At 40.3% G+C, this 23,279-nt stretch overlaps 1 protein-coding gene across 1 annotated transcript; it reads left to right on the top strand.

Moving 5' to 3' along the window:
• Positions 1–3,606: 3,606 nt before the first annotated feature.
• LOC109640738 (complement factor H-like) lies at positions 3,607–23,071 on the top strand. The gene is made up of 24 exons (XM_069522755.1): positions 3,607–3,801; positions 3,905–4,087; positions 4,281–4,386; positions 4,481–4,557; positions 4,672–4,854; positions 5,536–5,718; positions 5,858–6,052; positions 6,139–6,318; positions 6,716–6,880; positions 12,030–12,194; positions 12,417–12,581; positions 13,051–13,209; positions 13,652–13,834; positions 13,934–14,119; positions 15,290–15,448; positions 17,649–17,774; positions 18,054–18,233; positions 18,955–19,060; positions 19,167–19,243; positions 20,064–20,252; positions 20,377–20,565; positions 20,746–20,928; positions 21,483–21,662; positions 22,663–23,071. The coding sequence occupies exons 1-24, from the start codon at positions 3,732–3,734 to the stop codon at positions 22,851–22,853; spliced, it is 3,780 nt and encodes a 1,259-aa protein (XP_069378856.1). The 5' UTR covers positions 3,607–3,731; the 3' UTR covers positions 22,854–23,071.
• The last annotated feature ends 208 nt before the right edge of the window (positions 23,072–23,279 follow it).

Raw genomic sequence — 23,279 nt, 5'->3', positions numbered from 1 at the left:
AAAGTTCTAATGCGACAACGGACCGTTGGTCGAGTTCAAGCATTATACTTAAAGGTACAGTGTGTAGAATTTAGTGACATCTAGTGGTGAAGTTACATGTTGCAGCTGAACACCCCTCACCTCACCCTCCCCTTCCAAACATGAAAAAGAACCTCTGGCAGCTCCAGTCGTCATAAAAACTCAAAAGGTGTTTAGTTTGTTCAGTCTGGACTAATGTAAAAAACATGGCGGCCTCCGTAGAGAGGGTCCCCTCCATGTAAATATAAAGTATTTAAATATAAAGTACCTTTTCTTGGGTAAAGAAAACTACAATTCATATAATTTAGATGAAACGAACTCGTGAAAACATCATGAGGATTATTCTACATTAAATAGTTCCCTTTCACCTAAATCTTACACACTGGACCTTTAAGCGTTACATAGCTGTTGTCACTTTCACTACATCTTGGATCCTGGGATGGGGTTCGAAGGATCCACCGGTTAGAGCCTTGGTTTCTCAGGGATGGAAGGAAACATTCAAATCCAGCCCCTGAATGTGGACGCAGCTCAGACGTGGTGTCAGAACTCAGCTGTCTGTTCTGTCTGTGTGGACAAACAGCACTCATTCAGTGTTAAGCACAGAGTTGCTGGGACAGAGCAGAGAAAATGTTCTAAATGTACTTGAAGAAGCAGAAAGCAGGAATTGTGTTTGCTTCTTTATATTCTCTGCATTTTGCGTCTTCACTTGTCAATCACGGGTTTAGTGGAAGTAATAAAACCAGCTGTTGTGCATTTTTATTCCCATGTAACCATAGCTCTTATAGTCTGTACTTTATAGATATTCAGATTGATTTCTGCATTTTATATATTGAATTGCCCTTTTTTTCACCCACTTTACTTTCAGTTTGCTGCTGCACCGTCCTTATGGATCAATTCTGTCCTCTAGTGGAGAAACATGGAGAGGAAGCAAACAAATGTGTTCCCTAAAGATTTTACTCTTCACCTTCCAGCCACATGTGCAAATAAAGTTTTGTTTTTTTTTTCTTTCTCCACACATTCATTTACAATTATATCCAACATTCTAATGTGTGTTTAAATCTTCAATAACACATATAACCTCACTACAGGCCCACAGTAAGTGTGACTCTCCGTCATGGTGCTTCAAAGTGTGGGCGGCCCAGTGGGATTTTAAATCCACTGTTCTCATGTCTCTCTGACCGACCCATAAAACATCATTATACTTGAATATATTAAACTTATACAGCAAAGTCAAAACATCTTTGAGCGATCTCTTATTCCATCAATTTCTACCCAGATCAAGATTTTCTATTCTTGTGTTTTCTCATCAGTATCATGCAGTTGTTTCTGATATTGAGTTGAAGCAGCACTTGTGACAGTGTCATCAAGAAGCTGCAGGAAGACGAATAAAAGTACACGACTCTTTACATCACAATGACAAATGCATCAGTTAAAAGTATTCTTACTTATAACTGCAAAGTGTGGGTTGAAAGGTACCACAAACCAATATTAGTATATTCAGTACTTCAGAAAATGTGTGTAATAACAATAATGAATAGTAAAAGTGAAGTGACACAACTAATATGATTGTTATCAATTATTTGTTTTAAATGTCCCTCTCAAGTTCAATGTCTTCATATTACTTCATCAACTTTTCAAAGAGAAAATCACATCTGAAAAATATAAGCAGCAAATGTACGGACCGTTTTTTTTCTAGAGAACCGAACACAAGTGTTGGCTGCATCCTGCTCGTCTGTAATTTCATATCATTTGAATATTCAGCGCCATCTGTTGTGACGTCTGCTCCGTACATTCGCCGTCTGTCTCTCTGCCCCGATGATTGACTTTATAAACCAGATTCAAGAAACATTTACTTCGTCTAACTGAGAATTATTTATACATCAGTGTTGAAGATTATATTCTGTTACAAATGGGAATTTAACAGTAGTGCAAACTGTAGTGGTTTAACTTGCTCAGTAAAAGAAAATGTTTGTTACATTATTGAACACAGTTGTTGTGACTATACTATATGTATATATATATATATATATATATATATATATATATATATATATGAATATTCTGTCCATCAGTGTTTTGTGGCTATGCAGAACCTCCGGAGGTCGCTGCTGAACCCCTCAACATCTGTGTCCTTTAGTTAGTGCATCTTTATATATATAAGATATGGATATTTATATATATATGTATATATATATATTTATGTTACACAAAAAAATAGGAATCATGGCAACAATTATTAGAAAATCTTCCTTCTTCCTCTTTTACATTTAATAAACATCAAATCATCCCCTTGATCTTGATTAACATGAATAACAAAGTAAAATGATTAAGCATTTTTATTATTTTATGATTATAATTTCAGTCAAAATTCCTTTCAGTGGAACTAACTTCTATAATTAGACAAAGTAAATGGAAAAAAGAAAGAAAAAGGGGCAAGACAAGTGTTAGTTGTGGTGTGTAAATTGACTTGAACCAATTCATTGTGGATTACACAACACAAACGAGTTGTAACAGATTCGCACACAGTAACTACAGGTGTCGACTGTGGAGCGAACGTTAGCTCGATATATGTTTAAGAGAAACAGAGCTGATCAGTTAAATGCAATAAGGCGTCTTGTTCAAAAACCAACTTTTTAAAGCACATTTATCTTCACACCTTTTCAATTACTTTTTATTATCAACCAGACTTCTTTCATAAAAATAACACAATAACGGGTAAAGTAGAGTAATTGTACTTTGAGCAGTTGGTTCAAAGTATAGAACTGCGTATAAACATGCTTGTGATTAATTATATTTCAGATTTTTTTCAGAAGCCCTTCGAGAACTTTTAAGAATTTAAATAAGGGGTTTTGTGAGAAAAGTTGTGAGGAATCGGTTTATACAATGTGTTGTCAGGGACACAGACTGAAAACAGCTTCTGTTCAACAGATAAATAACATGAAGCCACATTGAGAAATGATGGTGACTCCTGCATTGCTCAACAGAGCTTAACTGTCCAAACTGAGCCAGCATCTGCAATATTTGTCTCTCGCCGTTTTTTGGCAGATGTTTCCACCGACGCAACAGATTTTTATAAAGAGAATCTGAGGAAATGGAGTTTAATTTCTCATTTTGTGACAGAATGGCCATACTTCTGATCGAGTGTTGTACTGACAAGCTGCTTTGCTTATTTTTTATTTCATATTTACTTTAGATTAGCTGAGCTTGAGCTGACTTGCTGAAATGCAGCGGATTTTGTTTGCTGAATTGATTAAAGCTAATGATTCACAGGAAAGAGAAAACAAACTTTTACAGGAATACTACTTTTTTCACACGGAACATTAAACAAGGCAAAATCTGACGACACAGGAACCTTGGAACACAAATCGGCATTTTAAATTCATCCTATTTTTTTCCTTTAGTTAATTTTTGATTTATTTAAAACATTTTGCAATATAAAGCTTATCTTGTTTATGTACGGAGTCATATTATTTAGGAACATCTGGAATTTTTGTTGCATGTTTGCTGTATGTGTCATATGAGGCTGCTGCTGTGTGTGTGGTCACTTCCTCTATTTTCTGTTCCCTGTGAGCCTGAGCTTATATTTGGAGGCAGGATCAGACTTGAGTTAATCATTGAGCAACCTCTTTTTGTTGTGCAGTTCTTTCTGTGCACAATCCTGTTTCAGTCTCCAGTTTCTTCTTCTGTTGGCAGTTCAGGGTAATGAGGATAAAATGCATATAATAACCAAAAGCTGTGTCCTGCTTGTCTGGATGCATTCACTGACTGTTGTGCAAAGTAAAAGTAAGTCCCAAGATTTCTTGATTATTTAATTAATTCCTTGATTTTCCGATGTCGAACGTGGAAATTTACGATGATGTATTTTTCTCTTTTGTCCCTGCCACAGATTGTACACTTGAACAGTTTTTAAATGGGGACTTGTTTGATTCCAATTTCGACACAACTGGTCTGGAGGACAATTACCCCAGCGGGAAACAAATAAGGGTGAGCTGCAGTATTGGTTACAGTGGTTTTTTCAAACTGCACTGTGACGGCGGTGTTTGGAAGTCGAAAAGCACGAAATGTCAACGTAAGTTCTAAACTTTTACCAGAATAAGTATTTCAGTTTATTCTGTTAGATTTACAGTGTTGGAGTTTGAAAGATCACTCCAGATTGTACCGTCTCATTATTGCTGAATTTAGAGTATGTTTTATTTATGAATAGATTTTATCACATTACTGCAGAGTCACTGATTTAGTCTCTCATTCGTAATTTTTTCAAGCGAGATCATGTGGTCATCCTGGTGACGCCCCGTTTGCCGATTTTCATCTGGAGATAGGAGAAGATTTCGTCTTTGGGTCACAAGTTAAATTTACCTGTCACAAGGGGTATGGGAATATTTACAGTCATAAACTCATTTTTATGCTTTTGCATCTTTACATTTATTATCCCTTTTCTACTCTACTCTTTTCTACGTCGTAGTTATCAAATGGTCAGTCGGAGTAACCGCCGGCGTTGCTTGGCAGAAGGCTGGGATGGCGTTGTTCCTGTGTGTGAAGGTGAGTGCTGACGTGAGGAATCTTACTGTTTATTTCTCTGACGTTCATCGCTTACTTGCATTTAAAGGTTTTTCAGTCATCCGATGGTTTTTTCTACCATGTTTTCCCCTCCAGCCCAACAGTGCAGAGCGCTCCCTGTGAACGATAACGTCCAGGTGATCGGGGACCCAGAGGAAGCAAACTTTGGCAACGTTGTTCGATTTAGATGCAAGTCCAGCTCTCACATGCTGTTTGGGTCACAAGAGGTCTATTGTGATGAAAACGGAGAGTGGAGCGGCGGAGCTCCGAAATGCGACGGTACGAGAGAAACGCACACATGCATGAGAAACAGCTTATCCACAACCAAAGATTCCCACCCGCCACGTAGCAACCGTAGCAACCCACAGAAACCAATGACAGATCGTCTCTGATTCTCTCCGGAGCATGTTGGAGCTGAAACCAAGCTTCAGATATAATGATGGTTTTTCTTGGTCGTCAATTTGAATTGAAAATTAAGCTCAAAGAAAGTGATAAAAATTACAGTTATAAACTAAAACTTAACAAATGTGACTTGGAAATCAGTCTTGAAGGAATAGTTTGAGGAAAACACACGTTCACCCTCTTGATTAGAATTAGTTCAGAAGATCCATCTCACGTCAGCTCATGACGTTACAGAGAGTTAGAGTTAGCTTAGCTTAGCATAGCATAAAGACTGGAAACCAGAGGAAACAGAACAGGATCTGCACCGATTCTAGTTTTTGTTGTGAGGAAATCACAGCATTAAATAGTTACACGTGACTTTACACCCTGTTTTCACTTGGTACTCAGTACAGAATCACTTTCTGGACATGTTTTAGATCCATGCGACATTTTGGTTCATCTCTGTCAACAGACAAATTTAAAAAAGCACATAGCCGATGCATTTTGTTTACAATTTGATTCGACTTTTTGTGAGCAAACGTATTCATTCATTCATACTTGTGTGTTATTCTTCAACAGAGATAAAATGTCTGGTAACTGAGATTGAAAATGGCAACGTGCTGGGAGACACCCAAGAGTACAAGGAACATGAAATCCTGCATTTTGAGTGCGAACCAGGATTCAAGCCCACTGAAGCCAGATCCCCAGTCTGCACAAAACTCGGGATGAGAGCCGACTGGAGCCCCACTCCTGCATGTGAACGTAAGTATGAATTGTCAAAGACTCAAATCTCTCATGTCAGCACCCTTACAGGTGAAGATTGCTGCTATAGGGACAGATGGATGTCATGTTCGTCTTGTAAACTCACCAATACATGTACTTCATCTCCCAACAAACGCAGTGATAACATGTAAACTGAGCCTGCCGCCAGTCTATGGAACCGAGTATGAGCCTGCTACCGTAAACGTGTTTTCACCTGGTGGCACGGTCAGAGTGACATGTGGAGACAGGCACTGGATTTCTGACCCTCTGGAAACATCAGCAGTAGTCTCATGCAAAAGTGATGGACAGTGGTCTCTCAGACCCATATGCAAAGGTATGAATCAACTGTAGATAATGATTACTATTATATTCAGTCTTATATTGATCACCTGAGATGAACCAGTCCCTCTCGTTTTCTAGAGGTTACATGCAGCAATCGACGACATTACACGTTGAGGCAGTGGAGCGTCTACTATGGAGAACAAAAGAAATTTGGGGATCGTGTTACTTATCAGTGCAAGGACGGCTACAAGAGCACGGGTGGTGCCACCAGTGCCGTGTGCACCAGAGGGGGCTGGAAACCAGATCCATTGTGTCAAGGTATCATTAAGTTAAACTTCTGCAAATTTCAATATAGGTAATTTTTTGGTCCATATTTCTGAATGTGTCCACAGAGATTTTGGTGAAGTCTAACTCCATCGGCTGTTTTCCAATACAAAATCAATGAAAGGAAGAAACGAATAAAACTCTTGAGCTAAATCAGGAGCGAAAAGTCTCTTCTACTCTAATTGTTATAGTCTGTTATAGTCATCTGCTGAGACTGAAGGAGACTCAGAAGAGCAAGTGACCAAAATGAAACAGAACATTTATAGAACTTCAACATTACGTGCTCATCATTTATATATAATTCAGAAGTAGCTTAAAGAAGTAGTGGTTTTCATACGACGTGTGTACAACAGAGTTCATATAATGGATTTTTTCACTCTTACTTTTTCAGAAATCACATGTGACCGACATGAAATTCCGAATACAGATATTGTCAACAGTAAATACACATACAAGTACAGGGAACGTGCCAATTATGTCTGCAAGAACGGTTACAAAGGACAATTTCATCTCACCTGTGACAGAAATGGTTGGAGCAGGCCACCACAATGTAAAGGTGAGGAAATACACAACAGATTTAGTGTTGATTTTGTTTGTCTGCTTTTCTTTTTGATTATTATTTATGGTTTTACGAAAATGCATTTAAAAAGAATTTTTACGTTTTACTATCGTCTGTGAAAAAAATGTTTGTATTGGGATTGAGAACTGTTCAGGTGAGACCATACGACTAGACGTTCACAAGGAGAACACAATTCTCCACCGAGGCCCAACAGTCTCCTCATGGAACCACATTTAAATTCCCTAGATCCATATTTCTGTTAGCAGAGTTACACAGCTGATCAACTGTGTTCCTTCTAGAACACTGAGATCCTCAACACTGAGATCCTCCTCAGTTATAGTCTGTAGAGGTTCCCAACAGCAGCCAAAAGGAAATCGGAGATGCTGCTTTTGTAAATTTCGCTCTGAAGTTGTAGAACAGACGAGAAGCTAGTTCAGGAAATGTCTTCAGAAGAAAACTTGCTTCAGCCTCTAACTTTTATTATTTTATCACTTTATTTTCTGTTTCTATAATTTTTTCCGTATTAGTTCCTTTTCTTTTAAATGTCACTTTAATATGTTTTTATTAAAATCTAGCTTTTTTTAATCTATACTGTGTGTAAACCACTTTGAGCTGCAGTACTTGTATAAAAAGTGCTATACGAATAGAGTGTATTATTATCATCATTACTATAAAAATCTAGTGGGTAGCTCAGCCAATATGACCGACATGACTGAATCTGTAATGTTCAATGCAACAATAGTTATTCGCCTGTATCCGACTCCACAATCCCAAAGTGCCTGCAACATAAATACAGGAATAACTGTAACTACAACTTTATTCATCAATAATCTACTGAGCCAGGGACCAAGAATCGTACTTCAATCAGAACTCATAGTTATATTGATACTGTAGGATCCAGGGTCTAAAGGGTCTGAAGTGTCTAAAGGGTCTAAAGGGTCTAAAGTGTCTAAAGGGGTCTAAAGTGTCTAAAGGGTCTAAAGTGTCTAAAGGGGTCTAAAGGGTCTAAAGTGTCTAAAGGGTCTGAAGTGTCTAAAGGGTCTGAAGTGTCTAAAGGGTCTAAAGGGTCTGAAGTGTCTAAAGGGTCTAAAGGGTCTGAGTGTCTAAAGGTTCTGAAGGGTCTAAAGGTGTCTGAAGGGTCTAAAGGGTCTGAAGTGTCTAAAGGGTCTGAAGTGTCTAAAGGGGTCTAAAGTGTCTAAAGGGTCTAAAGGAGTCTGAAGGGTCTAAAGTGTCTAAAGGGTCTGAAGTGTCTAAAGAGTCTAAAGGGTCTGAAGTGTCTAAAGGGTCTAAAGAGAATAAAGGGTCTGAGTGTCTAAAGGTTCTCAAGTGTCTAAAGGTTCTAAAGTGTCTAAAGGGGTCTAAAGGGTCTAAAGGAGTCTGAAGGGTCTAAAGGTGTCTAAAGGTGTCTAAAGGGTCTAAAGTGTCTAAAGGGTCTAAAGGGGTCTAAAGGGTCTAAAGGGTCTAAAGGAGTCTGAAGGGTCTAAAGGGTCTAAAGGGGTCTAAAGGGTCTGAAGTGTCTAAAGGGTCTGAAGTGTCTAATGGGTCTGAAGTGTCTAATGGGTCTGAAGTGTCTAAAGGGGTCTAAAGGGTCTAAAGTGTCTAAAGGGTCTAAAGGAGTCTGAAGGGTCTAAAGGGTCTGAAGGGTCTAAAGGGTATGAAGGGTCTAAAGGGGTCTAAAGTGTCTAAAGGGTCTAAAGGAGTCTGAAGGGTCTAAAGTGTCTAAAGGGTCTGAAGGGTCTAAAGGGGTCTAAAGGGTCTAAAGTGTCTAAAGGGTCTAAAGGGTCTAAAGGTTCTAAAGTGTCTAAAGGGTCTAAAGGAGTCTGAAGGGTCTAAAGTGTCTAAAGGGTCTGAAGGGTCTAAAGGGGTCTAAAGGGTCTAAAGTGTCTAAAGGGTCTAAAGGAGTCTGAAGGGTCTAAAGGTGTCTAAAGGGTCTAAAGGGTATGAAGGGTCTAAAGGGGTCTAAAGTGTCTAAAGGGTCTAAAGGAGTCTGAAGGGTCTAAAGTGTCTAAAGGGTCTGAAGGGTCTAAAGGGGTCTAAAGGGTCTAAAGTGTCTAAAGGGTCTAAAGGGTCTAAAGGTTCTAAAGTGTCTAAAGGGTCTAAAGGGTATAAAGGTTCTAAAGTGTCTAAAGGGTATAAAGGGTCTGAAGTGTCTAAAGGTTCTCAAGTGTCTAAAGGGTCTAAAGGTGTCTAAAGGGTCTAAAGGAGTCTGAAGGGTCTAAAGGTATCTAAAGGGTCTGAAGGGTTTAAAGGGGTCTAAAGGTGTCTAAGGGGTCTGAAGGGTCTAAAGGGGTCTAAAGGGTCTAAAGGAGTCTGAAGGGTCTAAAGGTGTCTCAAGGGTCTAAAGGGTCTGGAGGGTTTAAAGGGGTCTAAAGGGTCTGAAGGGTCTAAAGTGTCTGAAGTGTCTAAAGGGTCTAAAGGTTCTAAAGGGTCTAAAGTGTCTAAAGGGTCTATAGTGTCTAAAGGGTCTAAAGGAGTCTGAAGGGTCTAAAGGGTCTAAAGTGTCTAAAGGGTCTAAAGTGTCTAAAGGGTCTGAAGTGTCTAAAGGGTCTAAAGGGGTCTAAAGGGTCTAAGGAGTCTGAAGTGTCTAAAGGGTCTGAAGGGTTTAAAGGGGTCTAAAGGGTCTAAAGGGTCTGAAGTGTCTAAAGGGTCTGAAGTGTCTAAAGGGTCTAAAGGTTCTAAAGGGTCTAAAGTGTCTAAAGGGTCTAAAGGAGTCTGAAGGGTCTAAAGTGTCTGAAGTGTCTAAAGGGTCTAAAGTGTCTAAAGGGTCTAAAGGGTCTGAAGTGTCTAAAGGGTCTGAAGGGTCTAAAGTGTCTAAAGGAGTCTGAAGGGTCTAAAGGGTCTAAAGGGTATGAAGGGTCTAAAGGGGTCTAAAGTGTCTAAAGGAGTCTGAAGGGTCTAAAGGGTCTAAAGGGTCTGAAGGGTCTAAAGGGGTCTAAAGTGTCTAAAGGGTCTGAAGTGTCTAAAGGGTCTAAAGGGTCTGAAGTGTCTAAAGGGTCTAAAGGTTCTAAAGGGTATAAAGGGTCTGAAGTGTCTAAAGGTTCTCACGTGTCTAAAGGGTCTAAAGGGGTCTAAAGGAGTCTGAAGGGTCTAAAGGGGTCTAAAGGGTCTAAAGGAGTCTGAAGGGTCTAAAGGTGTCTCAAGGGTCTAAAGGGTCTGGAGGGTTTAAAGGGGTCTAAAGGGTCTGAAGGGTCTAAAGTGTCTGAAGTGTCTAAAGGGTCTAAAGGTTCTAAAGGGTCTAAAGTGTCTAAAGGGTCTATAGTTTCTAAAGGGTCTAAAGGAGTCTGAAGGGTCTAAAGGGTCTAAAGTGTCTAAAGGGTCTAAAGTGTCTAAAGGGTCTGAAGTGTCTAAAGGGTCTAAAGGGGTCTAAAGGGTCTAAGGAGTCTGAAGTGTCTAAAGGGTCTGAAGGGTTTAAAGGGGTCTAAAGGGTCTAAAGGGTCTGAAGTGTCTAAAGGGTCTGAAGTGTCTAAAGGGTCTAAAGGTTCTAAAGGGTCTAAAGTGTCTAAAGGGTCTAAAGGAGTCTGAAGGGTCTAAAGTGTCTGAAGTGTCTAAAGGGTCTAAAGTGTCTAAAGGGTCTAAAGGGTCTGAAGTGTCTAAAGGGTCTGAAGGGTCTAAAGTGTCTAAAGGAGTCTGAAGGGTCTAAAGGGTCTAAAGGGTATGAAGGGTCTAAAGGGGTCTAAAGTGTCTAAAGGAGTCTGAAGGGTCTAAAGGGTCTAAAGGGTCTGAAGGGTCTAAAGGGGTCTAAAGTGTCTAAAGGGTCTGAAGTGTCTAAAGGGTCTAAAGGGTCTGAAGTGTCTAAAGGGTCTAAAGGTTCTAAAGGGTATAAAGGGTCTGAAGTGTCTAAAGGTTCTCACGTGTCTAAAGGGTCTAAAGGGGTCTAAAGGAGTCTGAAGGGTCTAAAGGTGTCTAAAGGGTCTAAAGGGTATGAAGGGTCTAAAGGGGTCTAAAGTGTCTAAAGGGTCTAAAGGAGTCTGAAGGGTCTAAAGTGTCTAAAGGGTCTGAAGGGTCTAAAGGGGTCTAAAGTGTCTAAAGGGTCTGAAGTGTCTAAAGGGTCTAAAGTGTCTAAAGGGTCTAAAGGTTCTAAAGGGTATAAAGGGTCTGAAGTGTCTAAAGGTTCTCAAGTGTCTAAAGGGTCTAAAGGGGTCTAAAGGGTCTAAAGGAGTCTGAAGGGTCTAAAGGTGTCTAAAGGGTCTAAAGGGTCTGAAGTGTCTAAAGGGTCTGAAGTGTCTAAAGGGTCTAAATGTTCTAAAGGGTCTAAAGTGTCTAAAGGGTCTGAAGTGTCTAAAGTGTCTAAAGGGGTCTAAAGGGTCTGAAGTGTCTAAAGGGTCTAAAGGGTCTGAAGTGTCTAAAGGGTCTAAAGTGTCTAAAGGGTCTAAAGGGTCTGAAGTGTCTAAAGGGTCTAAAGTGTCTAAAGGGTATAAAGGTGTCTAAAGGGTCTGAAGTGTCTAAAGGGTCTAAAGGGTCTGAAGTGTCTAAAGGTTCTAAAGGGTCTAAAGGGTCTGAAGTGTCTAACGTGTCTAAAGGGTCTGAAGTGTCTAAAGGTTCTAAAGTGTCTAAAGGGTCTAAAGATTCTAAAGGGTCTAAAGTGTCTAAAGGGTCTAAAGGGTATAAAGGGTATAAAGGGTCTGAAGTGTCTAAAGGGTCTAAAGGTTCTAAAGTGTCTAAAGGGGTCTGAAGGGTCTGAAGGGTCTAAATGTTCTAAAGTGTCTAAAGATTTTAAAGTGTCTAAAGGGTCTAAAGGGGTCTGAAGGGTCTAAAGGGTTTAAAGGGGTCTAAAGGGTCTGAAGGGTCTGAAGGGTCTAAATGTTCTAAAGGTTCTAAAGGGTCTAAAGATTCTAAAGGGTCTAAAGGGTCTGAAGGGTCTAAATGTTCTAAAGGTTCTAAAGGGTCTAAAGATTCTAAAGGGTCTAAAGGGTCTGAAGGGGTTGAAGGGACATAAATGACTTTGTGATTTTAATCAACATCTACTGAGACTGAAGGAGACACAGAAGAGCAAGTGACCAAAATGAAACAGAACATTTATAGAACTTCAACATTACGTGCTCATCATTTATATATAATTCAGAAGTAGCTTAAAGAAGTAGTGGTTTTCATACGACGTGTGTACAACAGAGTTCATATAATGGATTTTTCACTCTTACTTTTTCAGAAATCACATGTGACCGACATGAAATCCCGAATACAGATATTGTCAACAGTAAATACACATACAAGTACAGGGAACAGGTCAATTATGTCTGCAAGAACGGTTACAAAGGACAATTTCATCTCACCTGTGATGAATATGGTTGGAGCGGGGAAGCACAATGTAAAGGTGAGGAAATACACAACAGATTTAGTGTTGATTTTGTTTGTCTGCTTTTCTTTTTGATTATTATTTAAGGTTTTACAAAAAACCATTTAAAATGAATTTCCACAAATTAACATCTTTCCACGTTTATTTCGAACACGCTGACTTGTAAACCCATAACTGTTGTTATTTGTCTGTCATCGACAACTGATTTTACTTTTCACCATTTCAATGAATTTCCTGCAGAGAGTCAGTGTGAACATCAAGACATCAGCGACGCAGACATTGTCAGCAATGACAGGGAAAGCTACAGCCACAATGAACAAGTCCAGTACATGTGCAGGAAAAATAACAGACGTTTCACTATCGTCTGTGAAAACGGTGTTTGGACCGGGATTGAGAACTGTTCAGGTGAGACCATACGACTAGACGTTAGCACAGGAGAACACAATTCTCCACCGAGGCCCAACAGTCTCCTCATGGAACCACCTTTAAATTCCCTAGATCCATATTTCTGTTAGCAGAGTCACACAGCTGATCAACTGTGTTCCTTCCAGAACACTGAGATCCTCCTCAGTTAGTCTGTTAGAGGTTCCCAACAGCAGCCAAAAATTATTTCCTTTTCTTTTAAATGTCATTTTACCATGTTTTTATCAAAATCTTTCTATTTATATCTATACTGTGTGTAAACCACTTTGCTATATGAATAAACTGTATTATTATGATCATTATTATTATAAAAATCTAGTGGGTATCCCAGCCAATGAACCCGAACCCACACTCTAATTCAGTGTAAGGTTTGACCTGCTGGTGGCGCTACAGCAAAACTCAAACTGGAACCACTGAGAATGTGATTCTGATTGATCCTGTTTTCTCACAGGTTGTCCAAATGCTGAAGTCTCACATGGATTTTACGTTGGTCCATACAATGACACACTGTACTACACCTGTGATGAAGGTTATAAGCTTGTCACCGACGGCTGGTGGGCACAGGCTGAGTGTCACGATGGCGTGTGGTCTGGACTTGATCTATGCATCGGTAATACTATTTAATTTCTACTGGGTCTTGTTATAAGCAGCTCAACGGTTTATATTCCTGATGCAGAGGTTTAATTTAACCTTTTAAAAGTTTCTGTACTGACTATAACTTCTTTGTCTTTGCTAGGGTTGATCTGGCCATTTCAACACTATTTTAAAGTTGTTGTGTTTTAAGACAAAATGATGGTATAATGTTGCTTTATGGGAACAAAAAACACAAGAGTTGTAATTATAGCTGTTATTAACAGAGAGCTCAAACCTTGACAGCAAACGCATCTAAGTTTACACACAGCAAAATGTGAAATGACCCCAGCTGCACCAGATGTTGGATTTGGCTGCGTGAAGGAATTTAAAAAAGTGGCAGCGCTGATGCGAAATAATTGTGAATTCTTTTTGATTATTTTAACAACATATCAACCTGTTTATCCTGGCGTCGCCTGCAGCGAACAACAGATGTGGAAAACTGCCTGTGATTCCTAACGGGGGGGTGAAGTATCCTGGCAGTAATTATGAGGAAGGCCAAAGAGTCACCATCACTTGTAATAAGGGATACAGAGTTCAGGTGAAGCAGCTGACCTGTCACAATGGAGAATGGAAGTCACATGAATCGTCACCAATCTGTGCACGTGAGTCAACTTCTGTCTCATTCTATCAGATGTAAGCATTTGCAGTTGAATTTATCATTTCTAACTTTAGGAATAAACTTATTTTCTTGTCTCTTTCAGCCATAGCCAATCCCTGCAGCCCCCCACCTAAAGTTAAAGACGCTGTTGTTGAGAATTTGTATCAGAGGGAGTTCTTGTCTGGCTCTGAAGTGACGTATCAGTGCCGCCACAATCACACGACGGAGGCGGACACCACCATTAGGTGCAACGATGGGAACTGGGAGACGCACAACATCGTGTGTGCACGTACGTCTCTTTAATCTTTAATTCCACATTTTGGATTTTTATCGCAGGGCCAAACAAACAGATGATTTCTGTGTGGAGATTTGTGTCATATTCAACAAGCACTAATAGAGTTGTCACAATTCCATTAGTTTGTCTTTTTCTGCTGTCCATCGGGGACAAGAGACAAAAGACTTATTGACCACACCCGCCTGGTGATGCTTCCCGGTCAGCTCGCTCTCATTGGCTCCTGCAGGTTTCTTCTCACTCTGCCAAATCGCTGTCTCCCCTGTCCCTGACGCTGTCCCTGACGCTGTCCCCTGTTGCTGTGTGTCATGTCTAAAATGACCCAGGAAAAAAGATTTGACGAGCATTTTCTTTAAATGAAAAGGATCCTTAGTAAAATATGAAATGTGATATAAATTGATTTAAAACTTCAGATAGACAGTTTGACATAATTTAGACAAATTAAAAGCGTTGCAAAACTTGTCAAAAATAAAAACTTGTCTTGTTAATTTGAACATAGAACTGGATGCATGATTTACTCTGTCCTGAGATTTGATAGTGAACATGTGAAATATTTTTCCACAGCTGTTCCAGAAAAGTGATCCTGATTTTCTACAACATCCAAAGAAGTCTCAGTGAAAATACCTGAAAAGAATAAATGATAAAATATAATTAAAAAAAACATATTCTGGGGTCTCTGATGATTTGATTATGGAGAAAGAAAACCACGTTTTCTCATCATTCATACCAACGTCATGAGATCCAGTGACATAGAACTGCTGGAGTGTTACATGTGTCACACTGTCAACGTGCGATAATGTGATCTGATGTCATAAAGCTTGTGTTGAATAAAAGAGGTGAATTCTACAATTTACGATTTATTTGGTGGTTTAATTATTTCAGTATGGAAAGTGTGTGTGTGTGTGTGATCAAGTCAGGCTTCAAGTATTCAGAGTTCTATACTGTAGCCGCGGATAGCGAATGGAACACGCCAGCACTAATGGACGCTTTTATGAATGGACCTATTAAGGATCATTCAGTGCCCCTAGAGCTTCCCCAGGATCTAGAATCTATCAACGCCATGTCAATTCGCGGGAGAGACAGCGGCGTCGGACTGCAGTTCCTCCTCCCAGTCACCGGGGGTACACTCCAGGGATCCTTCAATGACTCCTTCGTCCCCCGCGTCAGCATGTTCCGGACAGACAGCACGCATCGGAGGAGCCAATGCAACTGGGGAGGACAGCGCCGTCTGCAGGAGGGGTGCTGCTTCTACTGCGGACAACGGGGCAACCAACTCGCCACCTGTCCTGGAAAGGGCCGAGCTCACCGGCCATGAGGAGGGCGCTGGTGAGCAGATTAGCCTCTTCCTTTCCTCCTCGAGCACTGAGCCAGATAAAATTAGTTGATGAATAACCAGACTATAACTCAGGGGGTGTTAATTGACTCAGGAGCTGACGAAAGTCTCATGGACTGGAATGTAGCCCGCCAAAACTAGGTGAAGACTGCTCCCCTGACTCAAACTGTGAGTGCAAGTGCCTTGGATGGTCAGCTCTTTGTTTGAAGTAACTCATTGCACTGAACCAATCCAAATAATCAGAAATGACAACCACACAGAGGTCATGCAGTTCCATCTGTTTGACTCAGCACAGCATCCTCTGATGTTGGGGTTCCCATGGTTAAAGAAACATAACCCACACATAGATTGGCACTCGGGCAAAATGATGGGATGGGGAGAAAAATGTGAACACACATATAAATTCATTCAGGCTGACATTCCAGAGACCCCAATGACTGAATTAAGCTTAGGCAACGACTCAGACTATGCAGATCTGTCAAATATACCCTCCTGTTAGGATTTGAAAGAAGTCTTTAACAAAACAAAAGCCACGTCACTCCCTCCTCATCGACCATTCGATTGGCCTTGATGTCTTTAAGACAGTTTTGAAATCAAATTAAATGGTTCAGTTCGTCTGGCTTCATAGATAAATATAACTGGGTGTTTTCTAATAATATTGCCCAATGGTAACATGTATAAATTAAAGAGTATTGGATTTGATTATGGAGAAAGAAAACCACGTTTTCTCATCATTCGTACCAACGTCATGAGATCCAGTAACATAGAACTGCTGGAGTGTTACATGTGTCACACTGTCAACGTGCGATAATGTGATCTGATGTCATAAAGCTTGTGTTGAATAAAAGAGGTGAATTCTACAATTTACGATTTATTTGGTGGTTTAATTATTTCAGTATGGAAAGTGTGTGTGTGTGTGTGTGTGTGTGTGTGTGTGTGTGTGTGTGTGTGTGTGTGTGTGTGTGATCAAGTCAGGCTTCAAGTATGAATAAAAACAAAGTGATGAAATAATAAGATCAAAATCTTTGCAGGAGAAAAAAGTAGTAAAAAAGATGAAAAAAAGACAGATGAGACAGAATCAGAGGGAATTTATAGCGAGATGAAAAAGGTGGGACTTAAAATGAATGAATAACAATTGGGAAGTGGAAGAAAGGCGGACTGACAGTGTGTGTGTGTGTGTGTCAGCACCAGGAAATATTAATAATCAAATTTCAAAAACAGAAAAAGGAAAAGCATAAAACTAAATGACAGAACAAATTGTCCAGAGGATTTAATTGTATTTGTTTTGCTTCTACACAAACTGTAGCCATAAAAACTAAAGGGGATAGAACACAACACAAAGCAACAACAACAACAACTACCAGATTAAAAGTGTTTCAGATGAGAGAACTGTTCACTATACTGTCGGTTTTATCAGAGCTAGATCAACATTAAACAGTGATGTCAATACAATGTCAACAAAATAATAAAATCAGTTCCAACATTTATGAGAAGCCAATGAAGAGAAGCTGAAATTGCATTAACATGTTTTCTGAATGTGTGATTGTGTGAATGTAGGTCAACACAGAGTCCTGGATTTACAAAGATTAAGCAACAGGGACACGTGTTTTCCAGAAAATCATTTAAGTGTAAACAGATCAAGTTACTTCACTGGCTGATCACAATGAACTTTGTACTGTGGAATCAAAACGATTGCCACATTGACTGCAAAGTGTTTTTAGACACAATCATATCAGACATTAAACTCTGAAGTCTTTATCCTCACCTCTTATAAAGCTGCTGTGCATGTGATTGTTAAACGTGACATCAAAACCTCCGTGGAACAAATAAAGACGATTTAAATTTGATTAATCGTGAATATTTCTCAACTTAATTGTGATGAATTTGTCCTAAATCAAATGATGTGACGTCAGTAAAGAGGCCTCATTTAAATCTAATGAATGAATATGACAGGACACAAAAGAAACAGAGTGAAATGTCCATTCATTGATTATTGTTATTGCGTAAAAGATTGTGTCTGTGGACTTTTCTGGACTTTTCCGTAAACCCTGTGCTGTGAACAGTGTGTGCCTGTGTGTTTGACCATGCGTCATGTTGTGTTCATGCTGCCTCGGTGCCTCTGGGCAGTCCCATGCTGTGACCCCCCGTGCTCCCTCACGATTGCGACTGGGGGACAAACACACAGGAATTGAGCTCAGAAAACAGAGTTGAGTCTTTGCCTCAGCCGGACTCTGCACAGCTGCACCGCTGAAATGAGACTGTCTTTAATTCTCGTGCTGCTCCAGTTGTGGGGCAACGTGGCAGTTTCTCCGTCACCCGGTAAGATGGCTTTTTTTAAACACTGAGGTGTTGTGGTTTGAGTTTGTGTTTGGAGCTGTGAAGCGATGAGAAAGTTACTTTTATTAAAATGTTATATTAGGAAACGGTGGTGTTGCATGTTCCCACTCACATATCACTTTGTGTTTAGACAGGACTTTAAAACTGGGATTAGTAGCTCACGTTTTTTGAGAAGAAGTCCTCTTCTTCTTCTTCTTCTTCTTCTTCTTCTTCTTCTTCTTCTTCTTCTTCACCACCTGTGTTGTCATCGTTGTTTGTCAGCATGTTCCAAGCTTCCAGATGTTCCTCACGCCCTCTTGTCCGACGATACCAGAAGAGCCGAGTACCAGCAAGGACACGTGATACATTTCATATGTGAAACTGGTTATATATCAGGTCCAACCATCAGATATATGTGCACGAACACAGGCTGGAGGATAATTCATCAGGGACGGTGTTACTGTGAGTTTGCTCAATTTATCTCCTTCTGCATTTTGTTGCAACGCACGAGATCCATAGATTTATGGGATTTTTTAGGGGGGGGGGTTCAGATTTTAATGATCTGATATAAATCTGTCACTTTTAAAGAAACTTATTGAAAAAGCTGCTTCTCCAACACAACAAACCAGGAACACGGCTGCTGCACAAAAGAAATGTTTTTATCAAAAATAAAATCTATTTCAGAAACCAGCAGGTTAATGAATAATCTTTTAATCTGCTGGCTGAAACAGAGGATCGGTGGTTCGATTCCTGGTTCTTCCAACCCACATTGGGCAATATGCTGAACCCCCAATGGCTCCTGGCAGCCGACTGGAGCAATGTTGCGGAATAATTATGAGTTTCTTTATTGTGCACTTGCGGGATTAAGTTTACTGTTAAGTACGTCAATGTTTCATCATCATTTCAGGCAGTTTAATCAGTATTTCATTTATTTATTTTCATGTGTAAAACGTTGCCGTCTCCTTTCCAAAGAGTTAATTGGTTCCTGTCACTGTTTGACCTAGGATGTGAGTATGACAGGGTGTAGAGTGTTATGTACTCATGTTTTGCTGTGTCCCACTAATTACCCACGGCCCAGAGGAACTGGAGCTTGTGCGTTTCTGAACAAGAATAAAGCGGCGTCGTGTGAATACGACTTGTTCTGTTAAGTGGTCGAGACCGTTCACCTCTTTCTTCTTTCCAGTGAAGCCGTGTCAACTTCCTGATGAAACTCCCAACGGCTATTATCAGATTATCCACGGCGAGGACTTGGTTTTCGGGACAACCATCAAATATTTCTGTAATGACGGGTACGTGGATGTAGAAGGATTGATGGAAACCAGCTCCATTTTGTCAGCACGGCTCAATCGGATTGATGAGGTTGTTTTCAAGCAGACACGTCTGTGTGTCTTGCAGGTATCAAATGATGAGCAAGGAAGACACGCGGACCTGTTTCCTGGACAGATGGACCAATCACGTGCCAATATGTGAACGTAAGTCCTACGTTACATCACGTAGATCGAATGATCTATGTGATGTGATGTCTTGAAAAGCAGGTAACACGGATCCAGGCCTGAAAACTTTGGAGACGTGGGTTTGAATCCTGCCGCTGACTTTCTTTCATTTCCCTCAGGGTCGGTTAGGTTTGTGTCCATCTATCTATTAATTGGCGTGTGGAGGCTTAAGTTTGATGTATCGTGCATTTCGGTTCAGCTGTGGATTCATTCAGAACCTTTTCTAATGTGTTTTGGTTCCAACTCTACCTGCTCGGACTTTTCTGCACGTGCGCCTGCTGAGGCTCATGGGTATTGTAGTGTTTTCAACCTGTCCACCACACACAGCATTTACATTTCACTAAAACTAAGCTGGGAAATAATGTTAAATACCACAGAGTGCAAATAAAGTTGAACAACCGGACAGCTCCCAAAAAAGGGAAACCAAAGCATCTTCATCGCCCCCTGGTGTCTGGCTGTAGTGCAGGTCATGAATCCCGTCTCCTCTTTGTTAGTGGATGGGACACGGACCAAAAGATCAGCTATTTGATGGAACAGACTGAAATGTTACGATCGGCACATCGGCTTCATTTCTAGACAGATGAGACACGTCGTCCGTCCTGATTCACAGTCTGTGGTTCAAACTGGACGTGTCTCCACAGTAACATTGAGGATATGATTCAAAGTGAGTGTGGAACACCTCTCTCCTTCATTCTGGTTGAGAAAAGCAGTTTTTTTTTTTTCATTTCTACATCCCATCATTGCCTCTCGGAGGGTCTCCTCTGCTCGGCGACCTCACTGACTGTTTGTGTTTACGCAGCTATGAGCTGTGACCCCCCTGCGGACGGAGAGGTCACGGTCACAGGTTTACCAGACAACCAGGATCCCATACTTCCTGACCGCTTCCTCACATTCAGCTGCAACGTTCCCGGGAAACATCTGAAAGGAAGCGCGATGCTGATATGTGGGAAAGACGGACAGTGGAATCATCCGTTCCCCTATTGTGAAGGTTAAACTTTTAACACACACACACACACACACACAACATTATGCATAATACTGTATAAAATATTTATGATGCTTTTTTATTGGTGATATTAACCCAATTTTGTAAAATCTCTTATTCCTTTCAGACATCTCTTGTGAGGTCGGTGTGATGCATCCGAATATCACTCCTAATGGATTACCGTCAGGAATTGGAAATGTTATGGTTGGACATAAGTTAAACTTTGACTGTGCTGATGGATACGCTCTGGAAGGTTCTGAAGAAATTCAGTGTTTAGAGACTGGGCAGTGGAACGCCCCCTTTCCAACTTGCTCTGGTACGTCCTCTCTCACTGGAGGGTCACTGCTGAACATCTACGTGGAAACTTTACTCAATAATTCTGTAATAATTCTATACACACGGAACATTTAAATGATTTTTGACGCGTGAAAAAGTCCCAGCCAAGTGTTAATGCGGCATTTTAACCGACTGATGAAACTTCTCTTCTTCAAATCAGAAAAATGCAGAGTCCCAGAGATCCCATACTCCATGGCCGTCAACATATATCCAGGCAGTCAACTAAGACAAGGACAAAAGTTACGTTTTTCTTGTCGCATGCGTGGTCAAATTATTCTGGGTAAATCAGAAGTTGAGTGTTTGGCAAATGGACGGTGGAGTGATCCCATTCCGACATGTGGAGGTGAGTTACTTTACTTTTGTCTGTTCTCTTTCTTATTTAGGGAAATGACGGGAATTCATCCTGAAACGATTCTGTGGTTTTTCCCGTCAAAATTAATCCACCAACCTTCATCATTACCTCCACTGAGGAGATGAGCTTTTCCTTTTATTTCCCTGGCGACTTATTTTGCAGAACTCAAAAACTAATGAACACATTTTGCATGTAACTTGGTTGAAGGATAATTTAGGTGTGGATCAGAAAAACTGGGCTGATCCAGGAATTTTCTACTTTCTATGCAGCATCTCCCACAGAATTCCCTCGAGGGCAGTAGCAAACAATAGAATCACATACGTCCGGTTGACACGGTCTGGATATGTAACGGGAAATACAGCTTTGACATGGAGAGATCAGGCCTCAGCATCTCACCATCTTTGTGCTTTTCACATTTAACGCACATGGACGTCTTTGAGAAATGACTCAGTTGTATTTAGTTTTGTACGTGATGAGTTTAATTTGCTGTAAAATGTCTTTAACAACCAAACGTGTTTTCTCCGTCACGTCCCTCACTGTCTCAGCTCCCCGGGGTTGTGAGCAACCACCGCCTCTTGAAGACGCAGTCATCAAGAACACTCTGAGGTTCAGGTACAGCCACAACGAAAAGGTTGAATACACCTGTCAGAGGTACTACACCATGCAGGGAGAGCCCTTCAAAACATGCAGCAACGGTGAATGGACCGGAGACATGAGATGCCTCAGTAAGTCACAATCCGCTCCAACTTTTTCAACAGGTAGCACTGGTTTTAATTTCCAGTGCAGCATAGCAAGTCTATGGGAGAGGCAGTGAACTTAAAACACAGACAAACTTAGTCAATACATCCCACATGCAAACATAGTGTGGAAGATGGCTGCTGGAACATTTGGTCTGAACGCAGCACCTGAAGACTGCAGGATCTGCAGCAGTGGGCTGCAGTGCCGGTATTTGTGCTGCTAGAGCTCGTTAAGTGGATGTGATGCAGGCTTGCAGCAGATCTGCAGCTGGGGCTGATTGAAAAACTGCATCAGAGACAACTTTATAAATCAGAATAAAGTTAGAATATTACAGATATAAAACTGTAATTTAATCAGAATAAAGTTACAGATATAAATGTCTGATGTGATGAGAAGATATTCATAATTTTACTAAAATAAAAGTGCCATTTTATGAATGAAAAATAATAATAGTACTGGAATAAACAAATAATTTAACGAGAAAAGAGTCATACTATTATGCATGGAATGATGCTATAGAATCTGATATAGACTCTGATATAGAATCTGAGATAGAATCTGAGATAGAATCTGATATAGAATCTGATATAGAATCTGAGATAGAATCTGATATAGAATCTGATATAGAATCTGATATAGAATCTGAGATAGAATCTGATATAGAATCTGAGATAGAATCTGATATAGAATCTGATATAGAATCTGATATAGAATCTGAGATAGAATCTGACATAGAATCTGATATAGAATCTGAGATAGAATCTGATATAGAATCTGATGTAGAATCTCACCAGTGTCACAGTTTGCTGGCTGGTAATTTACACTCTGTTTGTTGAGTATTATGATAGAAAACGTTTCTGATTGTTGTGGGTCAGTTTTCCAGCTGCAGCTTATTTTCTTTAACTGTAGGTTCATATATAAAAACCTGTATATATATATATGAAGGGGCCTGATGATAAGTAAGATGCTGTGTTTCATCTTTTTCAGGACCCTGCACTGTGGACAAAGAAGTTATGAACAAACATAACATTGCGTTCAGATACAGCCGCGATGAAAAAATATATTCAGCCCACAATGATGAGATCGAGTTCTCGTGCACCAGAGGAAGAAATGACGGCACCTACAGGATGCGACAGAGGTGCGTCGACGGCCTGATAAACCTGCCCTCGTGCCGATAAAGGATTTCTAGTCCAGTGGATGTGAGAAACAATGAGGGGTCGTGAATCGGTCCGGTTATAACTACTGGAACTGATGTACGTTATATTACTGTGTCATTTTAATAAAACTCAAACTGCTCAGCCTCAAAATGACAACAAAGTGTATTGTAGTATTGCGCCTGGACTTTTTATTGTGCTGAGAAGAAGAAAAAACACAATAAACTGCTCTGATATAAACTGTTTTGATCTTTTTCTCTCATCCTTGGTGTGAGGGCGGATATTTGAGCCAGACCCAGCAGACGCTGAACAATGTAATGTTTCCGACAAGTTTGGTTTTAATCTGAAGTGGAGATGTGTCGTCCATCTTTATTGAGAGTCTCTGGGCAGAAGCGTGTCAACAGGATCAATCAGTTCATCGTTAATCTGTGTGTGTGTGTGTAGTTTATT

This window comes from Paralichthys olivaceus, chromosome 3 (genome assembly GCF_024713975.1).
Source record: "Paralichthys olivaceus isolate ysfri-2021 chromosome 3, ASM2471397v2, whole genome shotgun sequence".
NCBI classification, from domain to species: domain Eukaryota; kingdom Metazoa; phylum Chordata; class Actinopteri; order Pleuronectiformes; family Paralichthyidae; genus Paralichthys; species Paralichthys olivaceus.
Note: the sequence above shows the minus strand (reverse complement) of the source record. Positions and strands in the feature narration are given on the sequence as shown.